Genomic DNA, 24,855 nt, shown 5'->3' with positions numbered 1-24,855 from the left:
TGTTCTCATTTTATTTCACACGTACCCATCATTGGTAGACATATAAAATTATGAAACATATGGCTTCATTTCATAGGTCAGAATTAAAGATTGATTTATTGAAAGCTGATTATAACTGATTTTTAATCATTTTAATTTTATAATGAATTCCGGCTTTTTGTGAGCCCTTAACAGACCACAGTGATAACAGTCCACTGTTTAAGAGCTGCATTCATATCAAGGGTTCTATCAAAAATATGATAGTTACTGTGAGGTGTTGACCAAGCAGTATCTAAGTATTCAACTCAGCCATGTAATAATGTGTGTGAGATATACCTACTTGAAAGCAACATTCAGTTTTGGTTTGAGTTTTTTACAAGTAGATGAGCTCAGTTAAGTCTTGTACAGTTCAGCTGTTACGAGGCAGGTCTGTTTCCTGGAGGCCTGCTGATCTCCCTGTAGGGGTCTCCTGATGAAATATGCAGGGGAGTCTTGTATGTCTTCTTACCCCCACACATTACCGTGTCCTCGTCCGGGTGGCAACCTGCAGGGACCAAAAGCTTCAATCATGCTGCTCCTTCTTGATACAGTGAACACACCTCATCATCATAACTTCTCACCACCATGAGGTGTCCATTTTTGGCCTTGTACACCATGGGCTCCTGCCCGGTACTGAAGTCCACTGCACTCTCTTTACCTGCCTGGATTTCAATCTTGATGCTGAAAGTCAGTGACTTTTATTAAAAAAAACAAAACTCATACAGCATCAATTTTCTTTTGTTTTTCAGTTAACAGAAACATACCTGCCCTGAATCACTTTGATTGCATTCTGTTTGTTTGCAATGACGCTGAGTTTGGTCAGAAACTCATACAAGTGGTCACACTGCATTACGAGGTCCCCCTGAAAGTATCACAAAAGACAAGTAAAAACCAAATCCTTTCATGATGTCATTCTGAAAAGTGATGAAAAAACTTCTACTTTTGCAAGATCATAGTAACCTCAAAGTAAAGCTGCTTTAACAGTAAAGAAGGAGCAGCTTCATTTCTGAAACTCAACTTTTAAAAAGATTTGATTTGCTCCACCACACCTAATTATTCCTGGGCCATACTTGACACATGAATTTAAAAACTGGAGCTACAATTCACTTACCTTTTCTTTAGGGTCCTCACATGTTATATGGAAAACAATGATGCCGTCAGTTAAGCTACTCACTGAAATACCTGCAACAATAAAATTATACACTTAGCTGTATGTGAAAGCACACAGAGCATGCAATATGTATTCTGTGGCATACTCCTGACCTTTGAGGGAAGTATACAGCACTCTCTGTTTTATTTTGGCCTCCTCTATCACATAAGCAGCCGACTTAGTGAGGATGAGCTGTCGTGGCCTTGGTTTGAAACCATTTCTGTCGTATTTGATGACTGGGACGCTGTACTAGAAGAAACACGACATTAAACTCAGTGACATTGATGTGATGATGCCGTGATACGTTTTAAGGATATAATTACCTTAATCTGCTCATTGCGGATCATCTGGAGTACCCTCATGTTAATTTCCTGTTCACCTTTAGGTATCAAATCATATTAAAAAATATATATTTGTTTATTTATTGTTGAAATAAAAGTTTATGGTGTATCTGAAACCTACTGATTCTGGTGTCCAAAAAAGGTTGAGCTACACTCTGTGGGTAACTTTCCTTTTTGCCCTTGAAGATGGAGCTGGTGACAAGTTTCAGTTGCAGCTGAGGAACCGAGAAATATTGAGATAATCACTTTTGAAGAAAAAACAAAACCAAAATGAAGGCTTCCATATTCCATTTACCTCACATAGTTTACCTGTGCTTTTCTCTGTGGGGTTATTCCTCTTACATACTTCCGCACCATGAGGCGGTAGTGAAGCTTTCGCAGAATCTCCGATGTCTGGGAAGAAGAAAAGTTGTGTGTCAAATGAAAAATCTGCTGTATAATTCAAAGTTTCTTGTTTGTTTTTGTATTTTCTTATACCTCTTGGAGCACAGCAGGAGGAGTTTGCCAGGTTGTTTTGTCCAAAACTGTCTTGGGCAGATTTTCTTTAAGTCTGTTTAGGTAATTTTGTCTCACAAAGGCCAGGTACTCTGAGTTATCTGTGGTTTTTGCTTGTCCTCTGGTCATGTAGCCTTTGATAAACCTAAAATTGAAGATAATAATTACTTGGAATCAGTGACACCTACAGAGTGACCATGAGTGGAGCTGTGAAAAGATTTTCTTACTTCTTAATGACTTTCACAGCCCAGGCTCTTCTCTCCCGCTCCTTTCTCGCTTGTACTCCTCTCCAACAAGTTTCAATCTTAGTGGCTGAGAATATGAAAAATTAATTCTCCTTTACTCACATCATAAAAGAGTGAAATGAGTCATGTCTGCATCATGTGTGGTGACAGTTACCAGCTTCTTTTTGTTTTTTGAACTCTCCTTTCACTCTGTAACCTTTGTATTGGGCCTGGAGTCTTGATGCTGCAAATTAAGAGCATAATCAGAGACATGCTACAAAGGCTTATAATTCAAAGAATGGATTTTTACTCACCTAGTTCATGTTTACATTTCTCAAAAGCATCCTCTGTGGCATAAAGTGTCCTCGGATGACGTATGAATATTTTTGTCCTAAAGCAACAGGATTTAAGAATGCTTCAGTTTTCTCCAGATGTAAACAGTTTTGCTTTGTGGCATTTAAGGGGCACTGTCCTCACCGTCCCATTTTGTATTCATTTGGAAAGTAGCCCAGATGTTGCACTAGCACTTCCACTCCATCAGCAGGCAGTCCTCTCCAATGAGGCCAGGTGGCAGGGCACAGGGGTTTATATCTGTAAGACACAGCAAACCCACTCAGCATGCACAGGATCATTTTTAATCCAAAAATCAAGCATATTTCTGAGACTCATGCTCCCTTTTACCTTTTCAGGAAGTCCTCATATTTGCGCCTGTAAGCAAAACCAGCTCGTCTGACTCTGAGGTGTTCCATCAGGCCCAGATACTTCACCTGGTGTCTGATCAGAGCTTCATCAAACTGACCTGAGTTTGTGTAGAAACATACAAGGATCACACCTCTTATTTTCTTAAAGAAAAAGCTTTATTACCCTCTGTTAATTCAATCACCTTGCTGCTTTGACTCATTGGACTTCAGACAGCGGATGTACCAGGCCTCTTTAGCCATAAGGATCTCTGTCAGTTTCAGCAGGCTGCTCTTAAACTGGGTCGCCACCTTGAAACAAAACATGGGGGTTGTAATCCCCAACAGTTCATCTGTCACATACACATGAGTTAAAGATGACACAGTCAGACTGCCAGTGACAGTCTCTGAGATCAATCTGTATTATTTCCTGTTTTTCACCTTGAGGAGTATTTCTTCACACATATGTACTTTTTTTGGCCCTTCCTTCAGAGCATTATGTGTTTTATCATGTGCATCATTAGCTTTTTGGAGTTTGCGGGTGCTGTTTGGTAATACGTTAATCCTAGCTTGTCTTCACCTCTCAGAATGAAGGGCCTGCTCTTGTTCACATGTATTTTTTGAGTCTATCTTGGACATTGCAGATACATTTTGTCCCGCAGATAATGTACAATTTATTTTTGTAAGTGATAATATGGAAGAATATGAGAAAGGGGGGACAAATATGACTACTCACTGTTTCAGGTCTTCGTTTGCTGTCTGGATCCACTGTAGAGAAGCACTCCCGGACTATAGCATTTTTAGACTGACAAATCAGCTGTGATAAGACGAGGTAGCGCACAAAGGTTAAAATACTTCAATTTCCATCATGTACAATGCTTAAAAAGTAAATTTAAGAAGTTTTTTTTCTTCAACCAAGTTGCTATGAAAAGATTAGCTGGCATGGTTTATGTGGGGAAAAAAAGGGGTTTTTAAAAGTAAAGTGATTCTGTGATGTTTCCTTACTTACATCTTTTATGTTTCTATACAAAAGGTCATTATTTTTGTCAAGGAATCCTGAAATGTCACACAAAAAAAGTCAGTGAGTCAGTTGAAGATTTTCAAACACTTTGATGTTTGAGTAACAGTGCCTGACTTTGTGCTTCCTTTTACCCACGACACAGTAGGTGACCTCCCCAGCATAGTGTAAGAGACGAAAATCACCCCTGTCTAGAGTCTTGCGTGTCATTTTGTCTGCCAGTTTGTGCCTGGGGTTGAAAAGATGGAGAGGATGAAAAGTGAAGGGTTTTATCTTAACTGCATCACAGTGGATTCATGCACAGACTGTTGGGACAAGATAAATGGAAGGTTTGTCTTCAGAAGGTTGGATGGATTCATATTTAATCTGAGCAAATGGTTCAGTACAGAATTTGTGGCTCAAAACCATAGCTATTCAAACGTATCATTAACATAAGAATATACATGTGCTTTGTAACTTCTAAGGCTTAGACACGTATGTTTCTCTCCTCTTGACCTGAGAATTATTCTGCAGGTGTGTCCATGTGAAGTCAGGGTTTAAACTCACGTCACAAAGTGAGGATGAATTCCCATTTTGTCCTCAAGTCTTTCCAGGAAGGTGAGATCTGTGGCGTCTCCTGGCCTGAGACACTCCTCATCCTGTGAGATAATCATTAATACAAAATAACTATTTACTGTAGTTTTAATGCTTTACATTCCAGTTTTCAGTAATAACAAACCAGTATGGATATGATTCCTCTGTGTTTCTCCTCAATCAGATCACAAATGATCTTGTTGTTGAAGAATTGAACTGGTTCCCACTGACAAAAATAGAAAGACAGGGGAACTGTTCAGCGACATTACAGCTAACTGACTCTATCGTAGATTTTCTAATATTTATCATTAAAATTGTACCTCAATATCCTCTGCTTCGTACTCCTCTTGTTCAGCCTTGAGCGTGAGCTGGATGAAAAGCTGCTGCAGCTTCTCATTGCAGTAGTTTATACAGAACTGCTCGAAACTAAGGACATAATGAACAAGCTCAGCTGAAATGAGCATCACAGAACAGCTTAAACAAGCTGTATGTTTGAGCTAAGATTCCTGCCTACCTGTTAACGTAGAAAACTTCAAATCCATAGATGTCCAAAAGACCTATTACAGTTTTTCTTGAAGGATCCTGGCACAGAATAAAAGTTTCTAGTAAATTACTCATCTTCCTTTTCTTGGATTTGTCCAGTGTCGCACTTTTTTCTCCTCCTTTACCTTATTCTCCATGGACTCGTTGATCCTGCTGACCAGCCAGGTGAAGGTCTGTCCGTAAATGGCTTTGGCCAGAGCATCTCTGGCATAGATGGCATGATCGACAGTGAATGGGCTGAGGACCTTTACAGTTACATAAAAAGTGAAAGCTCAATTCAAAACTCAACATTAAAAGCTTATAATGAAACTGCTTTTAACATGCAGGAACCTGATCTTTTTTGGCTTCTATTTTCCTGTATGTGAGGCTTTCCTGGAGACTTTGAGCATCCACCCCAAGTAGCTGCATTAGAAAAAAAAAAGAGTTTGATAATTCTTTGACCCTTTGTGTTTTTGTGGCAACAATCAGTAAGTTTTTGTGCATTTTCTCACTTTTGAAACCCATTGCAGCTCTGGGTTGTTGTTCAGGAGGGCGTTGCCTTTACTGTCAGAGTCAAATTGAACGTTCCCCAAGTGGAGAACGCTGGCAATGATCCCAAAAAGATGCTGTAAACAAAACAAAGCAAGGCCAACGCTAATAAAAAGGAGAGTTAGCGGTTTATACCAGGACATGTGTAACAGCATCCAGCTTACATTAGTGTTAATCTCATCAATGTTGATGATCTGAAGAGCATTTTTGACTGTTTTCCAATCGTTCCTGTCATTAATTGATGGCACAATGGCACACTCCCCCTGTCAGAAACAGCAAACAGAAACTTACAGCTTTTTAAACTTTGTACTGTCTTCTTAATGTTATTAATCAAACCAAGTTAGACGTACTTGGGTTAAATAGTTGTAGTGCTGGCAGTCTCTCTCCAGGCCCAGCTGGCGCACAAGGTCGTCCTCTCCTCCTTCCACGAGCTGGTAGAAGATGTGGAAGTTTCTCTCTCCGTGGTTCTGATGCACGACCCTGGACTTCTCCAACAGATAGTTCAGAATGTGGCCTCCGACAGCATCCCCCTATGGGCATCATGATCCTAAACACAGCAGCTCTACAACTTGCAGAAGAAACACGGCCTATGGTCCAGTGGACTCATTTCAGGTATTGTGATGAAATACCTCTTCTGATTATTATTTTTTTTGATCATTTTGAATCAATCTGAGTTTTTTTTTTTTTTTTTTTGGGGGGGGGGGGGGTTAAAAATTAAATGGCTTAATGATCTTTAAAATGGTTCTCAAGAAGTGTTTATTCATGCTTAATCTATAATTTGTTAATAAATAAATTTCTGAGGTTTTAATTTATACTTTGTCAGTTTTATTAGTCCATAAGTTGTTAATGTGATGAGGGTTTTTTTTTATAAGCCCTAATGTGTTCCTGCTGTAATTAGGCTGGTTCTACAAAACTTATGTGAACCATCAACAAATAAAAGTATTTTTGTGAGTCTGTCTTTTGGGCCTTACCTGGCCGTCAAACTGAATGTCCATATACTTCCCAAAACGGCTGGAGTTGTCATTTTTCAGAGTTTTGGCATTGCCAAAAGCCTGTAAGGAAACAACAAAAAATACAGACCACTGGAGTTGTCATTTTTCAGAGTTTTGGCATTGCCAAAAGCCTGTAAGGAAACAACAAAAAATACAGACCACTGGAGTTGTCATTTTTCAGAGTTTTGGCATTGCCAAAAGCCTGTAAGGAAACAACAAAAAATACAGACCAGTGGCTGGCTATTTACCAGGTTGTTAAACACAAATAAATATCAAACCTCCAGGACAGGGTTGGACATGAGCATTTTGTCCCTGACAGAGTTGAGCAAAGTGGTGCTGGGACAGCTGACAGCGTAATACTGCAGGATCTTCTTGGAGGCCTCAGTTTTCCCTGCTCCACTCTCGCCAGAGATCAGGATGAAGTGATTGCTGAACTCTGCCAGCATGGTGTGGTAAGCGTTATCTGCCAGGGCGTAGCTGAAAGGATGCAGAGAGATGACATTTCACAGGTGAACCTTCATTGTTTTGTCAAGTCACTAATGAGAGCTTTCCAAAGTGTAATGCTCTCAGACAAATACTGTTACTGAATAGTTTTATTTCCTTCACCACTCACATGTGAGGAGGAAGCTCAAAAAAGTTGACACCCATGTAGAGATCCATCTGTTTCTTGTTGTAAATGTCCAGCTCTTTGTAGGGATTTACAGACACCAGCAATGTACCAATGTATGTCTAAAAGATATTTGAAATAATGAAGTTAATTCCAAAATTACATCTAATGGCAGAATGGCTCACGAGGTCCCAGGCTTACATAGATAAGATCTTTGCTGAAGCGTTTTTTCAGGTTGCTGAGGAAGGCAGCATCTGTGGTTTCATCCAGGAGGACAAAGTCCTGGATTCCAACCCGGTCCCTGGCAGTCAGGGCGCCTTCCATGTCCAGCTGGCCCTGTGCATTGAGTTGTGTCAGCCATAAGGCAGCTAAATGCACAAAGCTTGAGCAGTAGAGATAACTCTTACAAATCCAACTTCCTGTAATCTGAAGATTTGAAAATGCTTAATACAAGTGACACAATCAGTACTTCAAAAAGTTTTGGGCCACGAAACTTCAAGAGATTAACTCCAAACTCTACTGGCAGCAAACCATGCTTAGGTAACCACACTGCTGAACATTTTGCATGCATACCAATAAAAATTCCCAGCCATGTGTTTTGACAAATGCAGAGGGATAACTGAATGTTTGAGTAAATGGCTCCACAGGGGAGGACGGGGCTGAAAAAAGCACCAGAAAAGCACAAACATGGTCCCTGTTAGTTCTATTGAAACAAGAGGTCTCGAGGTCTTATGTGTCTTTGATGCAGAGCTCTGTGATTGTTCAGAAGAACAGACAGAAGCTAATGATCACTACACAGCGCACTGAGACCTTGGCTGGCAGCCCGTAGTTCACTCGAGCTGACGCACCGAGCAAACACAGCGCAGTGTGCAAATGGACTCAGGGAGCCCAAAACAGCGGCACATTTAAGAGGCATAGTGGGAAAAATTCCACCAATCTGTTTTGCATTCTCAGCACCAACACTTAGACCAAAGGTTTTCACAGCTTTTGTTGGTTTTGTATTTTCTTCTCTCTCCTTTGGAAGCAGAAGTCCTTTGATTCTGCACTCTCTCAGTAAAAACATTAAAAAAGATAATCCATTGGATCTAATTGACACAAAGCCCTCCATCCCCCTCCGCCCCTACCCCCCCACCTCCATCCTCCGCCTATGGCCCTCATTTCTTCTTCTGAGAAAGGCCGAGTGTTTTTGTCCTGTAAATACCACGGAGCAGAGACAAAAAAGACGTCTTTAAAATGCAGTCTACAATCCATTACACAAATTCCCCCAGCATATCCATTCAGTAATTATTCATTAGAAAACATTTAACGTCACAGTGAATTTCACACTAGGCAGTCGAAATACAATAGAGGAGATTTGGCCTATTTTGGGGTGAGGAGTTGGGGAGGGGTTGGCTGTACAGAGGAAGGGTGAAGGCGATGGAGGAGGAGGAGGAGGGGGCCAGTATTTGTCTGATCTGAGAACCTCTGAAACGGGGCCGTCTTGAGACAACGGGACAGACTAAATAGTGCAGTAACGGTCTGTGCCCCGCTGCTTGCTGTGACACTCATTTAGTGTGCCCCGAGGGCGAACAATAGAGGCTTGTTCTTCGCAGTTCTGTGCTGTAATTTGGACTTCATTACTCTGCTCACACGGGGCCCCATTTAAGGATAGAGGAGGCTAGTCAGATGAGAGTGTTTTTTTCCACCTGTCAATGCTCTCACCCCTCTCTCCTCAACAATACCCCTCACCCCGTGTCCCCAGCAATAACCCTCACCCGACCCCCTTCCCATTGCCCACCCCTCCCAGCCACCCACTTTAAGCCAATGAGACAGGTGAACAATATCATTGAAGGAGCCCTTTTTTGGACGTCAGAATCAATCTGGCAGTGTGATGGTAGTGGAGCTGGTGCGGGGTATCTTTGACACCCCCTTTTCTTCATGGGAACAAACTTCTCTCAGGGCAGTGCAGGCAAACAATGTGCTGGGACAGCGTGACTTAGGGATCTGCCATACAGTATTACAAGTAATAACATGGACAGATAAGCTCCTGTCAAGAAGAGGATTAATGAATTCAGGGGTGATAAAAATGCTAATGTTTTAGGATTTCTTTCAGTGCACTGGCAAATCTAAAGCTTTGTTGTTCTCCATTCAGGCCCCCTTTGGTGTCCTGCAGGTATTTCTTTTTAAGAAAGCTGTCTGTAGCATGCACAAGTGCTCCAAAAGACATTCAGCTAGAAAGGCCGAACACTGACTGGGCGTTCTCAGTGCACAAGGACAAGTAAGTTTAAGATGTAGACAGAAAAAGTAGTTCTCAAGCATGTTATCTTATAACTTTGTACAGCGAATACAAAGATTGGCTTTTTGTAATTAAACAATTAACAGCCCAGTCTGATGCTCAGAAGTAATGTTTCTTAAATGAGCCAACAAAACGACTGTCAGATCAGGTGGACTGCCCAGCTACCTCAGTGCACAACCAATTGTATTTTAATTAAGAGATGGTCCCTCTTCTTGGTCTAGAGTGTCACTGTTGCCTGAGACAGTGACCTCATCTGAGAGACAAGAAGAGAGGGTTTACAAAGGAGGAGGGAGGGAGGGGGAGACTCAGCAATCACCATCCAAGGAACAGGGAAGTCTGTCTAGAAAACGATTTTGTCTGACTATCTCGTGTCTGGTATACCACCACCCGACACTAAAGGGTCATAAATTCTGTAAATGCTCCAAGACTGTGTTTTCACTGACCCCACTCTGTTCACATGGCACGTGTTAAGGCAATTGTTCTTTACTTTGTTGAAGAACAATCTTCACTTTCTTTGAGAGAGTTCATTAACTTATCACTTGAAACTATCAAGGTAATATGAAGTAGCAGTCAAGTGTGATCATTATAATGATGAAGCAGTTTCCTAGTTTTCAAGATTTTGTGCCTAGCTAAGCTAACCAGTTAAATTTGTGTCCCTTTTTCCAAACATGAAGCATTGTTGTTCAAGGTGCCACCAAAGGCATCAGCAGCCTCAAGATGTCCAGAGGAAATAAGGCCCAGGTCTAAGCTATACAATAAATATATATTGACATAACACTACTCACAGAATGCTAAATCACTTTGAACCACAGGCTGTGTAAAAACTTTGAAAACTTTCCCACATTTAGCATTACATCAAAAGTGAAACAAGAACTTTGAAAGGCAACAAAACAACAATATGTGGCATCATAGATAACTAACACATTTTTACACAACAAAGGCAAACCTGCATTTCTGAAGTTGTATTGTCTGCTGTCAGCTGAAGAATCTTATTAAGGATCCAACCCCCAAAAATAACCTTCTTTCCAGGGAGGCTAGACCGGTGCAGCTCGTCCTCCTGTGTCTGCTTGCATGAAAGCAATCAGGTAACCTGTAAACACTGGTATGTTGGGAGGCAAAAATCCAACAGCATGAATGTCCTGCTAAACCCTAATGAAAAAAATTACGCTGACTGTCCCGGTTTGTCTATTAGCTCAATTATTCAGTGTGTGCTATAGTTGTGGTGTTGATGATGTAGGGTGGAGGCCTGCGTGCACCTGAAAGCTCCTCAACATCCTCCTAACCCAGACTCAGTGCACTGTGGGCCGGGTGCTGAATCATTCATGCCATGGGAGGTGGAGGAACAGAGAGATCTTATTCAGCGCTTACCTGGGTATCTACTGCTCTACTGAGTGTAACATAAAGACGCAGAAACAAGATCCAAATAGCACCAATCCAACCAACCCCCTCTCCTTCTGCTACTCTCCATCTTCTTTCTCTGTATTTGACCTCAAATACTTCATTACAAACTTCAAAAAAGCCCCCAGTGGTTGAACAGTGAGGGTCTGATTACTGATCTCTGATTGGATGGATACATTACAGGCTGATCACTGATTGCTCTATGACTCAGGGAAACAGTGCTAGTCTTTGGTGGTGTTATTTCTGAGCAGCAGTCTGACTCACTATGATTTATTCTTTGGCAAATGCTACCAGATCCATGCTTAAAAGAGTGAGCCTGAGTGAAAAAAGCTATCAGATAGCCAAACCTTTAAGAGCTCTTGCAATGGCACCTTAATGTCAGAGGTTTAAATGTTCGAGATGTAATTATTATATAGCTGAACGGGCAGTGATGCAACAGATTAAAGGGGGAAAATGAAATGTGACATCAAAACTCTGGACAAAAAATAGAAGAGGGAAAGTGAGATTTCTATTCGGTACATGAACCCACAGATGACCATCAGGCCTGTTATTAGCCTTCTACTTCAAGTTCCACTTGTTGTATGAGATGTAATGCAGAGAATACACAAACACAACCAAATGACCTTACATGAAACACTCATCATCTTTAAATTCTATAAAATCTTTCTTAAAATAAAAAATATCCATCTATGACATTCACCACTTACCATTTGACTTTGTATTTTTTGTAAGGATCCAAATTACCTTTCTTATACCAAGTGGCTTAACTTGACTTATCTATAAAATTAATTACCTCGTATAGGCCCATTAGTATGACAAAAAAATAAATCAATGTCAACGTGTTGGTGGTGCTTGAGGATTAGCTAACCAAGGATTACCTAACTGTAACAGTTTAAAACACAAATTTTGAACTATAGTTACACAAATATGAATGTAGACCAAAGAGATGAATCAGCTGATTTCAGTGAAACCCAAGAGAACTGTAGCATTAGCCAGAAGGGCTATAAGTAAGGCAACTACAAGAGGCCAACTCCACTAGCCACTCCTGGTACCAGTTTAAAAACACAAATTTTGTTTACTAAACGGATGCTTGTTTACACGTGACTTTTTTCAAAGCCATTTACAGCTGATATTTTAGGTGTAATTAAAACCGACTTGATTTGTTGCTGGGATTCTGAATTCTTTTGTGCTTTATCAAAAAAGAGCAACAAAGGCGAAACCTTTCTTTTGTGAACAAAAATAACCTTGAGATTAAAAAGATCTTTTTGTAAATGGAGACTGTGTCAGAGTTCAAATGTGTTTACCTGTGTATCCTGGTAACCATCATGAGAAAACACACCCTGCACGGTAATACAGGTGTCCATTTCCTCTGGCTGTGCTGACCTAAATGTGAGAAAAGATCAGGTTTCACTCAGTTAAAGGATCAATTTATGTTGGGAAAGTTTGTAGGAAATTGCCAATGATGGGTGACCAGTTGAGATCTGAACGTTTTTGAATTATTCACTTTCCATTTCAGAAAAGTTGTCAAGGTTACCTTTGCCGTGGCCCCACCTCTCCCCCGGCCCAGCAGCCCAGCAATGCTTGTCCAATCTTAACAAGCTTTGTGCTACCCACTGGGCTCTGATTCAGCACGAGACCCGGCAAATCCAATTACACAGGAGTCAGAGAGGTTGATTTTCCCATTATAGATTCCATGCTGAGAATGAGAGCTGATGATAACACTCACATCACACCACTGCTGCCCCCTCTCCTTCTTATTTTGTCTCCATTTCACTGTTTCCCTCCCTTTATTTCTCCCTCTCTTCCTATCTAATTCCTCTTTCTAAAAAGACCGTCTTTCTTCCCCCTGTCTTTCTCTTTGGATCTCTTCTTTCATAGTCTATTATTCTAATTTTTCAGAGCAGCGTAACGAAGCCTGGGCCCCGTCATCATTTCAGTACCAAAGTGCTGGGTCACTGAGGGTATTTTATACCCACTACTGAATGTTTTTAGATTTTACTTCCATCTGAGATGGAAGAAAACATCATTATTCCTTTTTCGTATGCACAAGTTCTTGTGTATCTTTAACTTTATTTAATTATTTTATGCATTTTGATTTAATGATTTGCTTTAGCACCAAGACTAAAATATGTGTTAGCTCAGCTAACCTTGATAAGGTCAATGCAAAAAAAGAACTGCACAGAAATTCAGACAACTTGACTTCAAGCTGTCTGAGTGCCATCCTGAGGAGACATCACATGCCTGCTGTGACACAAAAAAAGTTGAGAGCTCTTTTGGAAATGAGGTTCACTTCCACTCAATAAGCTGGAGGGAAAAAAGGACTTTTGCTCCATCTTCACCCTCTGTGGTGCTGAAAAGAACTGACCCGGCCTCAGACCAGAGGCTTTGGTGTTGACATAGGTCACACAAAGGTCAACACCACTGATCTTTGGAAACCTTAAAGCTGTGGTTTTCTGTGATCCTCTCAGACAAAGAGACTGTGAAGTCCAGCAACTGGTCTGGAGAAGTTATCTGCAGAGGCAACACTGACCACACTGAACACTGTCACAGTTAGGTCCTCCACGGTTCAGCCTCTCTATTGGTCAGCCTGATACAAACTGTTGGATGATGGTAACAACTTGTGGTGGCAGTGTGGCAGTGAATATAGTCTAAGATTCAAATAAGACTGCATATAAGTATTTTTTAGCAACATTAGAATATGTATAGGAGAATCGCATTTGAAATTATTATCATGCATGAAATAGCCTTCAACATCGTTCTGAAACATATTTTAGATATGCTATCCTAAAGTTGACATAATCGCTGGTGCTTTTTTCATGTCAAAGAAAAAAGTCAAGCTAAAATGTTGGATGTAAATGCTAAACATAGGCAAAGTTTCAAATGTGATGTAAATACATGTTGTAGTAATCCCAGGATGAGACTGCAGGCAGCTCTAATGATTTTTTCAAAAAGGTACACAAGTATTCCACATTATCAACAAAATTAAAATCAAGAGTTGTTCAAATTGTGACATCATCAGTTGCTAAATCTCCTTGAAAGGTCTAATTTGTCATTAAAAAAGAGAAATGCAACCATATTGAATGGCAACAGTAGAGGAGGCTTCCAGAATGCTGGACTTGAGAATGCTGAGAGAGCCTCAGGGGACAGTAACAGAAACAAAACATTTCAAACAGCCTCAAATAAGCAGTTTTAAAGACACCAGCCTGATATAACTATTTTGTTGTTGTTGTTGCTCTGTTTGATGTAAAGCTCCGAACAGAGTGAGACAAAAGAAAGTCTAAAAAAATAACTTCTCCTCTGGGAGCTTCTGACTGTTGGTCAAATCACAGAAATATTTGTGCCTGCATAATTATATTTAAAGGACATTCTTAAGAATCTTTATCAAACACTTAGTTCTCTTGTTGTCACTGTACCCATTAAGGTATGTTAACTGCATTGTTTCAGAAAAAAAGCTCAACACAAAATTTCAAATGCTACAGATTAAATGCTGCTTATAGTTTGATCTTTTTTCTTTGGCTTTTGTGTGTGGGATTATGTTACATCTGCTGAGATATCTTTTTACAACACATGAGTTTATCATACTCATGAAAACAACATTGCTAAACTGCACTTGGATAGTTAAATTGTTTAGCCATAATATCAGTTAGCATATTATCAAAGTACTGTTATTAAATGACAGCTTAGCACAAAGATTTGATGGACATGCATGTATGAATGGAGGTTAACATTCGTCTAACTTTGTATTGCTGATGTTTGTTGTGTCTTCTGTTGTCTCTCCTTGTCTGACCTTTGACAGGGCGACCTGAGACCTGAAGTCTGGACACACTGCTGCTTCAGGTTGAACCTCTGAGAGAAAAAAACAAAAGTTTTGGCAGGGCATCGATGCTTTGCCTTAGCTAAGCACGGCTGACAGCAGTTTCCTCTCTGTGGCCGGAGGGTCAGTCTAGGTGACATGTTGTTCTGGGGGGACACTGAGTCTCTGCCTGTAGAGGAGATTAGAGGGGTGAGCTGACCTCGTTCTCAGAGGGGCCAATGTGTTTTGAGTAAACACTTGGTGCAAGACAAAAACACAGGCAACAAACACCAGCCAACACCAAGGCAGTGATCCCATTGTTTCCCCATTACTTCCAAACAGGCATGAGAGAGGAGAGACGTCTCTGCGTGTCCCCGAGCTGCAGGGAGTCCCAGGGAGCACACAAGGCCAGGTCAAGTCCCAGAGCCACTCACAGGTCACTGCCATTAACTTCAGTGTGCTAGAAATGCCACTTCCTGACCATAAACTATATGTTTAAACACGGATGCTTTACATCTGAGGTGGCTGTGGATCAGGAGGTGGAGCAGGTTGTCCCCTAATCTGTCTCCCTGTTATCCACCTGTGGAAGAGTCCCTGGATAAACACTGAGCCTCACATGAGTCCTGATGACCAAGCCTGCTCCTCACATTATAATGTGCAGCTCTCTGTGTGTGAGCATGTCAGTGAATTGTTGAATGAGAGAAAAATTGGGCTAATCTTTGATTAAAAGCCCATTATATTATGCATCATCTTTCTGCTCTTACTTACCAAAGGCATGAAGGATAGGACAATGATTTAACCATAATACAACTGCATCATTAACAATCTCACAACCTCATAATGATACACTTACCTGCAGATAAAAGAAGAACAAACTTTGAAAAAACTCTGACCCAACAACGTAATGATTTTGGGTGCTTTCTTAAGTATTCTGAAGCCCATGGTTTATTTATCTCTTAGTGGAAAATTCTGTATTACTTCTTCTTCAAATTAATAGGCATCAATAACAGCATGTTATGTGAGCCCCTAACAATAAGCCATGTATCTATTTTTTTATATATATATATATATCAAGAGCCATGTATCAAAATTTTTATCAAGATCAAGTAAAAGAGTATTAAGCTTTATTGTTAGTAACACTAGATTTAACCCTTGTATAACCTGGCCTCAATTTTGGGTTTCTGACAGAATGAATACGCACATTGAAAAGAGTATATTTCTGCATCTACAAGGTCTATTTGAAGCATCCTGGTGTCATCAAAAAGAGAACACTTGTGAAATCATTCATAGGTGTCAGTATTGGTATTTATACCACTGGCTCAGAGTAATAACTCAGGTATTACTCAAATGAACAGAAAGTTTGGCTGAAGTATGACTTGATGGTGTTTGTAGCTGAGTATCTCCTGTTAAATTCAATGCACAATGACTATATCTGTACATGGTAAGTGCTTGGTTTTATGCCTTTTGTTAGGGAACAACCCCAAAGTCTCCCACTTGGGGGACTTGGGGTTTTGAATGGTTAAGTGAATAAATCACAAGTAGTAGTTTAAAGGGAATGAAAGAATGAAAACAGTTAATTTCCTTATGCCCTTTCAGTCGCTGCTGTAAAAGTTTGATGTTTGAGATTTAACTGTTACTCTGTAATTGTTTGTGGAAGTCAGCTAAGTTTTGCACAGACTTTAAGTAGCTGAATATGTAAGAATCTTAGCTTAAGTATAAAACTGAGTCCCTGAAACAAAGTCAGGTTTCACCAAAAAAACCCATGTGACATGTTGAGACTGCAGGACATGTTTATATGACTCTAATCAATAATCCAGCATTTAAACCACATTATTTTTTTGTTGGTTTATTTAAGCTAATTGTGTCAGCTTAATTCATGTCTTGTCCAGCCTCAGAAGCTGACACCATTATTGCCACAATTATTTAGCGTTTTAATACACTGTGTGGAATTATGTATTGTCATACATACCAACATCAGCATAATCATCATCACCACCACCACCACCACTGTAGCCCCCCTCAGTCATCTTCACTAGTGTTTCTAGATCCTAACCCAGCAGGCTTTAGGACCCTCAGGATGTCTCTGTGAGGATGCTCTTGTTTTTGTCCGTTACGTTCATGCATGTAATCATTGATTGTCCCTATTGTGACAGGCCGATTTACCATCTGTAGGCTCCCATGGGGCTGATACTGCTGTCACTGCAGTCTCCCTGCAGACTTCAAGGAATGCCCCTTTAATTTCCGGCAGCAAATTTTCATCTCTAACAGGTTTCACATTTAAGCCGGCGATTAAAGCACCACACCTGCCTGTGTTATCTCTCTCAGCACAGACGTTTTCCCCTCTTATCATCAACTCCAGGATTAGAGGGCTGTTATGAGTGGGTGTGGGGGTATATTTTTTAGGGTTTTCATACTAGTGTATTTGGTTATTTAATTAACTATTTAAGTTTAAGTCAATACAACCACAAGTTTTCTTATGTACAATTTTGAAAAAAAAAAAACAAAAAAAAAACATAATTGTGGACATGAGTAGTTGCCTCTGGAATATTCGTCGGTTTTCATGTTTGATACTTTCACCAAGACGTTTAAACAAGAGAAAATATGGGACTTACTCACTAAATAGGCTGTTAGAAAAAATGTCCATATCCATGGCAACGTTTTCATTAGGCCTAAGGGTACAGTAGCCTATTTTAATCTTATTTGAGAAAAAGTTGGTTTAACAGGCATTTTTGGGGCCAGTGATTTTATCACAATTCAGTGTTTTTTGTTTGTTTTTGTTTTTTTTTGTTTTGTTTTTTTTCCTCCATATTCCTACACTTTGAAGGACTGTGCGCCTTTGCCGCCTCGTACAGCTGCAGTCCCTCCGGCCCCCTGTCAGCTGCCTGCTGCCCTCCCTCCGCGCCTCCCCGGCTCCTTTTCCCACCGCTAAGAGGAGCAGGACGCGGCTCCAGTGGCGGGAAGCAAATTATCTGCAAGCACTTCCCAAAAAAAAAAAAAAAAAAAGTTCACACTCACTCACACAGATGCCACCACAAGAAGCGACTCACACAGTCTTAGACCTAAACGAGGGAGCATACGGGGAATAACCTTACAGGACAGGAGGATGTAGTGCAGCCACATGGATATTTAAAGTTCATTCTTCTTCTTTTCTGTGTCCGTCAGGGATTCTCTGTTACTCTTGTGGACTTGCAGCTCAACTGTTTTGTTATACACATATTTTTCTTAACGTTTTTAAAAAGCAGCAGATTTTAGGCCTGGACACGTGTTTTTTTTTTGTTTTTTTTTTTTTTTGTCTGTGGTTCAACAAGACGCACCTGTTGGCCTCTGGAGGACCGAGGACTGTGCAAGACAAAAAGGGGAAATTCCTTGAAATCATCTTATCTTTTTATTGACCTTCCATCGAGAGGACTACGTCCAAGTGGAGTATGGCCTGATTTTTAGAGTAAAAACTTGATTGGCCACTGTTTGAGGCAGTGGAGGAGCTTATCACGATCACACTGTCACAGAAAGTTTCCCTAAAACTGCGAAAAAAATCATTCATGTACATCACCAGTGCTGCACTTGCTGTGTGAAGTGTGAATACTGTCTGGACTGTGAACAGGCAGTGCGTTAACAGCAGCTGTCAAACTCATGGGATCATCCTGCCCCCCAGGCGACTGGAAGCGCTGATGAGGCCTCTACTGCGCATGTCAGAGAACCGGACAGCACCAGAGAGGGAAATTTAAAAACGGTTTTTGAAGAATCAAGAGCAACAACAGAGAAATACAGTACAGGGGCTCTCGACCGGCTCACACATCCTTCAGTATCATCAAAACAGGTAATTTCAATTTATTTTCTTTCATCCTGCATAATAATCTTTGTCAGTTTTTCAGTTTTTATCAGAAAAATCACATTTTAATTAATTTATGACTCAATGATTTCTCTGAAAGCTTGCGGTCGCTAGGCTTGCTTAAACTTCAGCTGACTTTAATGTAAATATTATTAAAATGTCGACTTGAGCAGAATGCTTTTGTAACAAACTTTACTATTAAATATTATATATGTGTTAATATGACTAGGTAAATGCACAAGGTACCCAGAAGCATTCCATTTGATAAATGTGCTGCCGCAACAACACAGAAATGGTAATTCCTGATAGAAATTTTAATTTAGTTCCTTTAAAGTTTTCTGCAAACATGAGTTTTAAAAGGTTTTGTCTTAGTAAATTCTTTTTATTCTTTATATATAAATTTGGAGTAATAGCACACACTGCTCTGTCATGTTTACTTGCTGAAGATGTTTGTCTAATTTAGGCTTTAGCTCTTCTTGCTCAAGTATTTCAGACTCTCTGGAGTGAAGCGCAACACTTCAGTAATATTTGAATTTGTTGCAGGAGTACTACACATCCCAGGAAATGATAGAAGGTGGAATTACATCCAGGATGTCAGGAATAATTGAGAATGCCGGGCATCATCCATCTCCACAGGACTACAGGTAAGACTTCTTATCTAATATTTATATCAGTAGAAGAAGTTACCTTTTAGCACTTCACAATACGCTGTTTTTTTCGCACATTGTCAAAAACATTTAGGATCAAGTTGGATACCCCTCAATAGATAAAAGGCATATTTTCATAAAAAAACAAACCCTTTAAGGTGTTTCCAAAGTGGTCATGGAACAAATTGCCTAACCCCACCATGTTTCATCTAAAGGTAGATGGACAGCTCTTTTTGTGTATGGGGGGTTTCATGAAAAAAATCCTGAAGAATAAATGATTTTCAGTCTGAATGGATCTGTCAGAAACCATCAGCTCTGTTTACACTCCCGCTGTCGGCACACGGAGAGCCTGAGCCTCTTGGCCTGCTGGCTCAGGGGGAGACGGGGCGCTCTGGGTCACCAGTATGCACAAGTGGCTCCCAATTAGAAGAGGAGGGAGGGAGTGAGTAAAGAGGGAGGAAGGAGGAAGCGCAATATTTAGTGTTGTTGAACCTCTGGGAAGGCTGGAGTGATACATGGAGACACCAGCTCGACATGTTTTGCATCAGTGAACAATTTCTGAGCTACTGGTAGAGGGGAGGGGAGAGGAGGTAGTGCTGCCTAGGGTGTTGTCTTAGGTCAGTATTTATACAAATTTATATTAAATAGTGTGGATTACAAGTTTATTTATAAGTTAGAGTAGATTTAAATATTCCTGTTGTTTTATTTTTGTTTTTTTTAACAAAACAATCAAAAAAAGTCTTTTTACTTGAGTAGTTTCCATTCTGCATTTGGATAGTTGTTGACTCTCATCTTGTTCTAATGAAATGAGTATTTCCACTTTTTGTCAGAGGTAAGTTAATTAATTAGAGGTAAAACTAGCAAGCTTGGATTCTGCACACTTTGCAAACTTGAAAAAATAATGAAAAGAATCATTGCACCAAATTGTGTAAGGGAGCATTCAAGGCATTTGTGGATGTGTGCTGATTCCTGGAAGTGGTGATGTCACAAATTCAGATGGCAGACACACAACCCTGACCTCAAACTACATTTGCACTCCCTTTGGCCTGAGGCTCCGTTGGCTCCCCATTTAGGGAGGACTGTGGGTGTTGGTGGGGGTGATGTTGGGGGTTGTTGGGGGCGGCAGGGAGGACAGAGGCTGGAAAGGGACAGGGAAGCAGATGGCATCCTATTTGTGCCTCTTATGTGAGGCCTGTCATTCCAACAGATTAATGCAAGGGCCGGCTAAAGAAAAGAAACGACAGAGACAATCAAGGAAGGGTCTGGGGAAGACAATAGAGCCACGTGCCACTGGGCAGATTTGTCGTTTGGGACACAATAGGTGATCATTTTTCAATAGACAAGGCCAACTGTTGCAGGCAACATGTGCTGCTGTCCCATGTTTCAAACGATCTCATGCGTTGTTTACTTATGATTCAGCCAATGGTTAGGGCCAGATTCTGGTCACCTGACACACGGTTGATTTTTTAATAGGAGATTTGGTGTGTGTGAATGAGGGGGGGTCTTCTTCTACACTGTCCACAGACTTGAAAAGTAACTGAATAGCATGTGTTGTCATAGCGACCCCAATTACTAAACCCTTGCACAGTAAGTGTGTGCGCACAGAGAAAACTGGAGAGGTTTCAAGAGGATTCCTCTCTTTTCTTTCTTTCTTGTCAAGCTTGTCAAATAAAAGACGCAGTGACTAAAACTGACTTACTTAAACAGAACCACATTTTAAAGCTCAAAATGAACAAAATTATTTGTACAGAAAGTCTTTTTTCAAACATTTATTTTTCCCATTTGTGTGAGTCAAGTTTGAACTACAGGAAAACAAAACTCTCTTAGAAAATAAATAAACTTGATGGATGATTTACTCTATAAAAAGCTTGTTTAACTCACTCATTGTTGATTTAAACTCTCACTGCTAAATAACACTCCCAGTTAATCTTCTTAATGTAAATCCTGAGAAGCATAGCTAACACATGGTTGAGCAGATTTTATATCCACATTTTCAGACTATATTTATATCAGAGTTTTGGCTTTTTGAAGGACAAAATGTCCTGTGGAGTGTTTATATTTAAATTATACTTCAGGTACATGTGTCTAATCCTGCAATCGTCTTACCCCCCCTCCTCCTCTCATTTCTCCCTAAGGCTTCTGACCACAGACCCCTCCCAGCTGAGGGAGGAGGACCTCCCAGGGGACCTGCAGTCTCTGTCATGGCTCACCTCTGTGGATGTGCCCCGACTACAGCAGATGGTTGATAGTCGGGGCCACAGTAACGGGCCCTCCCAAGGCAGCCTGCTAGAGCAACAAACAGGTGAGGTGACAGGGAGGGGACAGTCCAACATTCAAAAACTGCAGCATCTCTCTCTGATTGGATGATTCAGAACTGCTGGATTATCTGGATTTCTAGACCCTGAAGTGTGGAGAAGAAAATGACAAAACTATTCTGCAACATGCAGATTAAAGAGAAAACACACAGCAAAAACTCAAACCTGAGAAAGTGTTGTATTATTTTTAGTAACTGTAGTCTGAATAAACTTAATGTACACCACAAATGCCTGAAAAAAATGTCCTTTTTCAAGATACTTCAAACCAAAAGTAAGACTTAAGTCGCCCCTATAAGTAAGAGAAATCCATGAATAGGAGACAATAAACTTATCTGTCAAGATAATTAACATGTTTATATTTTTCTTATTAGATTGGCTTATTTTTTTTAAAGATTACATCCAATTGAGGCCTTAGTTTCAGTTTGTACATTTAAAGAAAAAAAAAATTCTGGACTTGCCAAGTGTTTACAAATTTACACTTAATATAATAATTGCTATACATAATATAGCAAAAACACCTAACAAGATTGGAACATTTGTAGTGTCAGATTAGCCTTTGTACCATTGGATGTTGTTTTTTCCTAATACAGGGAGAGTATAACTGAACAAAATTAATCGTATTAGCTCTTTAATTTCTTAAAGTCTTCACCATTAGTTGAGGTCCCTTGACATTCTGATGACGACAAAAAATCAAAAACCGATACATAGAAACTTACCCTGCCAAAAAAGCTGTTGAGAGTTTTGGTTAACCTCTAATCTAACACCAATTTGTGTGCTTCTTCTCGCAGCTCAGCTGAGCAACATGACGATGACGGCGGGTCAAGGTTCTATGCTCCATTTCCAGAGCAACATGCAGCACAGCCCTCTGGGAGTCAGCATTATCAACACCCACAGCGGAAGTGTAAGCTGTCAAAACAGTGAAAACCTATCTAATTTTCTTGTTTTTATGGATTATTAGTTGATTGTAAAAGTTGACTATTTGTATCCAACAGATGTCTCCATTCTCCATGAATGGGCTGCCCTCTCCAGGGTATCAGTGCCCTACCTCAGTTTATCAGCCCACGCCCCAGCAGGTGTTCTCTCTGACGCAGACTGGACAGCAGGTACATAGCTGTAATCTATGCAGAATCTAGTCAGAACAACAAGGAGAACATATCCCTTTGATTAAATTACTTCTTTACTCCAATCCTAACTTTTAACAGTGAGATGGTGGTCAGCTCAGGCCTTGGTCTGTTCTCTTTGATTTGGACAATTCTGATTAGTTTTTCTTTTGCTTCTTATGCCTACTTTGTAATTGGTGCTACTTGATAAAAACTGAAACACTTAAGAGCCCTCTTTTTCTTTTTTAAAGTGTTCAACTGGTGGGCTTTACAGCAGCGTCTCTTTCAACAACCAAAGTCTTTTCACACAACCTCGCCTGGCTCCACAGGAGCAGGAGCTACAGCCCAAGTCTTTTCCTAAGCCCATCTACTCCTACAGGTCAGTTTTTACCTGCTTTGAAAAGTATAAAACACCCATATATCCTTTGAACTACCTTAACATAATTTGATTCTGGTGATTTTTTTTTCAGCTGTTTGATTGCCATGGCTTTAAAGAACAGCAAGACTGGCAGCCTTCCTGTCAGTGAAATCTATAGCTTTATGAAGGAACACTTTCCCTATTTCAAGGTATTATTAATTGTCATGGAAGAGAAGCAAAGATAAGAAAAAAGGATGAGAAAGACTGATTGTTAAAAAAATCTATTTTTTTCCCCACAGACTGCACCTGATGGATGGAAGAACTCAGTTCGGCACAATCTGTCCTTAAACAAATGCTTTGAGAAGGTGGAAAACAAGACGAGCAGCTCCTCCCGTAAGGGCTGTCTGTGGGCGCTGAACCCCGCAAAGATTGACAAGATGGAGGAAGAGATGCAGAAGTGGAAACGCAAGGACCTTCCGGCCATCCGCCGCAGCATGGCAAACCCTGGTCAGGCATTCTTTATTTGCATGTAGAAGGGTTACTGCCCAAAAATGTGTCAAATATTCCCCCTGTCTGATAAAGTCTTTTCTTCTTCAGATGAGCTGGACAAACTGATCACAGACCGCCCTGAAAACTGCAGACGTAAAGTTTTAGAGCCTGGCATGACCCGGTTGCCCAGCTGTCCCACAGGCCTCCCGCTGCCTGTCCCACCCCAGATGCAGCCTCAGCCTATAGTCACTCTGTCCCTGCCCTGCTTGCCCCTACACCAGCACCACCAGCTCCAGGCTCAGCTCCAAGCTCAGGCTCGCCTCGGCCCCATGTCTCCTGCCCCAGCCCAGACACCCCCCCTCCACGCAGTCCCTGATCTTTCTCACAGTCCCCTGACCCAGCAGTCCAGCAAGCCGCCTGATGATTTCTACAGTATGCATAGTGACACACACACAGAGGTGGACGCGCTGGACCCAAGCATCATGGACTTTGCTCTTCAGGGTAAATAAACACTCTAGATAGGGGTTTTGTGTGTTGAAATCTAAGTGTTTTAGTATGCTAACCTCTCATCTATCCATTTAGGTAATCTGTGGGAGGAAATGAAGGACGACAGTTTTAACCTGGATGCTTTGGGCACCTTTAGTAACTCCCCTCTCCGACTATCAGACTGTGATTTGGGAACAGCAAACCTCCCTCCTGTCTCCACCGCAAATCTGCCACTTTCAGATGTGCAAGTCACAGGCCTCTACTCCTCCTACACCTCTCAAGACCCCCTGTCTTCTCAGTACATGGGTGCACCACCCAGCAGCAAGCCCATTGCTCTGTTATAAACTTAATTTTATTTGACCGACTGCGGAAACTTTTGGACACCAACTAAAGACTTTTGAGCTCAAAATCTGAAACACTCGTGTTAAAGGGAAAATGACACTTCCCTTTTCATTTTCAGCCAGCTGGGAACTACTTGGAGAAGGATATTTGCAAATCATTTAACTTACAGCCCACAAGAAAAATCATTTAAACTTAAAAAGCTGATGAATACAGACGTGTCTGTAAAAAAAGTGTGTATGACTTTAAATATCTAGCTTTGCCAAGCAAAGACTCAAGGCATGTATGAGTACAAAGACTCTGTGTGGAGATGTTTGTGTGAAATAACATCCTCCATTTTTTTCTGCTGTCCACTCTATCATTCCTTAGCTCCCTGTCTCTTGTCTGTTGTATTGTGCTAGGCTTTATTGCTGTGATGTTTTATTTATATTTATAAAAGGCAGCTGGAGAAGTTGATGACTCTATCAATCTTTTGCTGTATATATTTGAATGTTTCAAACTGCTATTGTCACAGAAAGCTTTCTTTTGACCGGATTTTACCCACTTCAGCCCAAAACTCCAATGTGTGCCAACACACTGAACGATATAGATTTGACACATTATTCTTTTTACACACTCTCTGATTAACGTGTCTCTATGTCAGTTGTATGTTACATCCAT

General features: G+C 40.7%; 2 protein-coding genes across 2 annotated transcripts; one reads left to right on the top strand and one right to left on the bottom strand.

Annotated features, from left to right (window-relative positions):
* Positions 1 to 155: 155 nt before the first annotated feature.
* On the bottom strand, positions 156 to 7,502 carry myo1ha (myosin IHa). Its single transcript, XM_074671307.1, has 31 exons — positions 7,368 to 7,502; positions 7,173 to 7,288; positions 6,838 to 7,036; positions 6,539 to 6,619; positions 5,918 to 6,097; positions 5,732 to 5,830; positions 5,531 to 5,644; positions 5,370 to 5,441; positions 5,165 to 5,284; positions 5,011 to 5,078; positions 4,817 to 4,922; positions 4,642 to 4,722; positions 4,470 to 4,561; positions 4,058 to 4,152; positions 3,915 to 3,961; positions 3,642 to 3,722; positions 3,112 to 3,217; positions 2,910 to 3,027; positions 2,706 to 2,819; positions 2,543 to 2,619; positions 2,404 to 2,472; positions 2,232 to 2,316; positions 1,987 to 2,149; positions 1,819 to 1,902; positions 1,631 to 1,724; positions 1,492 to 1,547; positions 1,282 to 1,417; positions 1,130 to 1,200; positions 783 to 880; positions 600 to 699; positions 156 to 523 (listed from the first exon to the last, which is right to left on the bottom strand). The coding sequence occupies exons 1-31, from the start codon at positions 7,488 to 7,490 to the stop codon at positions 497 to 499; spliced, it is 3,072 nt and encodes a 1,023-aa protein (XP_074527408.1). The 5' UTR covers positions 7,491 to 7,502; the 3' UTR covers positions 156 to 496.
* Positions 7,503 to 17,696: 10,194 nt separating this feature from the next.
* foxn4 (forkhead box N4) lies at positions 17,697 to 24,801 on the top strand. Its single transcript, XM_074670592.1, has 10 exons — positions 17,697 to 18,449; positions 19,005 to 19,105; positions 21,244 to 21,410; positions 22,212 to 22,324; positions 22,416 to 22,526; positions 22,775 to 22,902; positions 22,994 to 23,090; positions 23,181 to 23,388; positions 23,479 to 23,871; positions 23,953 to 24,801. Exons 2-10 carry the CDS (start codon positions 19,026 to 19,028, stop codon positions 24,198 to 24,200), a joined length of 1,545 nt encoding a protein of 514 aa, XP_074526693.1. The 5' UTR covers positions 17,697 to 18,449; positions 19,005 to 19,025; the 3' UTR covers positions 24,201 to 24,801.
* The last annotated feature ends 54 nt before the right edge of the window (positions 24,802 to 24,855 follow it).

The sequence above is a fragment of the Halichoeres trimaculatus genome, unplaced genomic scaffold (genome assembly GCF_033239565.1).
Source record: "Halichoeres trimaculatus isolate MK-OKI-2021-1 unplaced genomic scaffold, fHalTri1.1 fHalTri1_scaffold_5, whole genome shotgun sequence".
NCBI classification, from domain to species: Eukaryota; Metazoa; Chordata; class Actinopteri; order Labriformes; family Labridae; genus Halichoeres; species Halichoeres trimaculatus.
Note: the sequence above shows the minus strand (reverse complement) of the source record. Positions and strands in the feature narration are given on the sequence as shown.

Bases quoted from the DNA above. Each gene is read 5' to 3' on its own strand.
- myo1ha (XM_074671307.1), bottom strand. From the start codon at position 7,490: ATGGAAGGCGCCCTGACTGCCAGGGACCGGGTTGGAATCCAGGACTTT. The intron at 4,723-4,816 runs GTACAATTTTAA...TATTTTTGTCAG, and splicing joins ACGAAGCAGAGGATATTGAG to TGGGAACCAGTTCAATTCTT. The intron at 3,723-3,914 runs GTAAGTAAGGAA...GTCTTATCACAG, and splicing joins TGTATAGAAACATAAAAGAT to CTGATTTGTCAGTCTAAAAA.
- foxn4 (XM_074670592.1), top strand. From the start codon at position 19,026: ATGATAGAAGGTGGAATTACATCCAGGATGTCAGGAATAATTGAGAAT. The intron at 19,106-21,243 runs GTAAGACTTCTT...TTTCTCCCTAAG, and splicing joins CCATCTCCACAGGACTACAG to GCTTCTGACCACAGACCCCT. The intron at 23,872-23,952 runs GTAAATAAACAC...CTATCCATTTAG, and splicing joins CATGGACTTTGCTCTTCAGG to GTAATCTGTGGGAGGAAATG.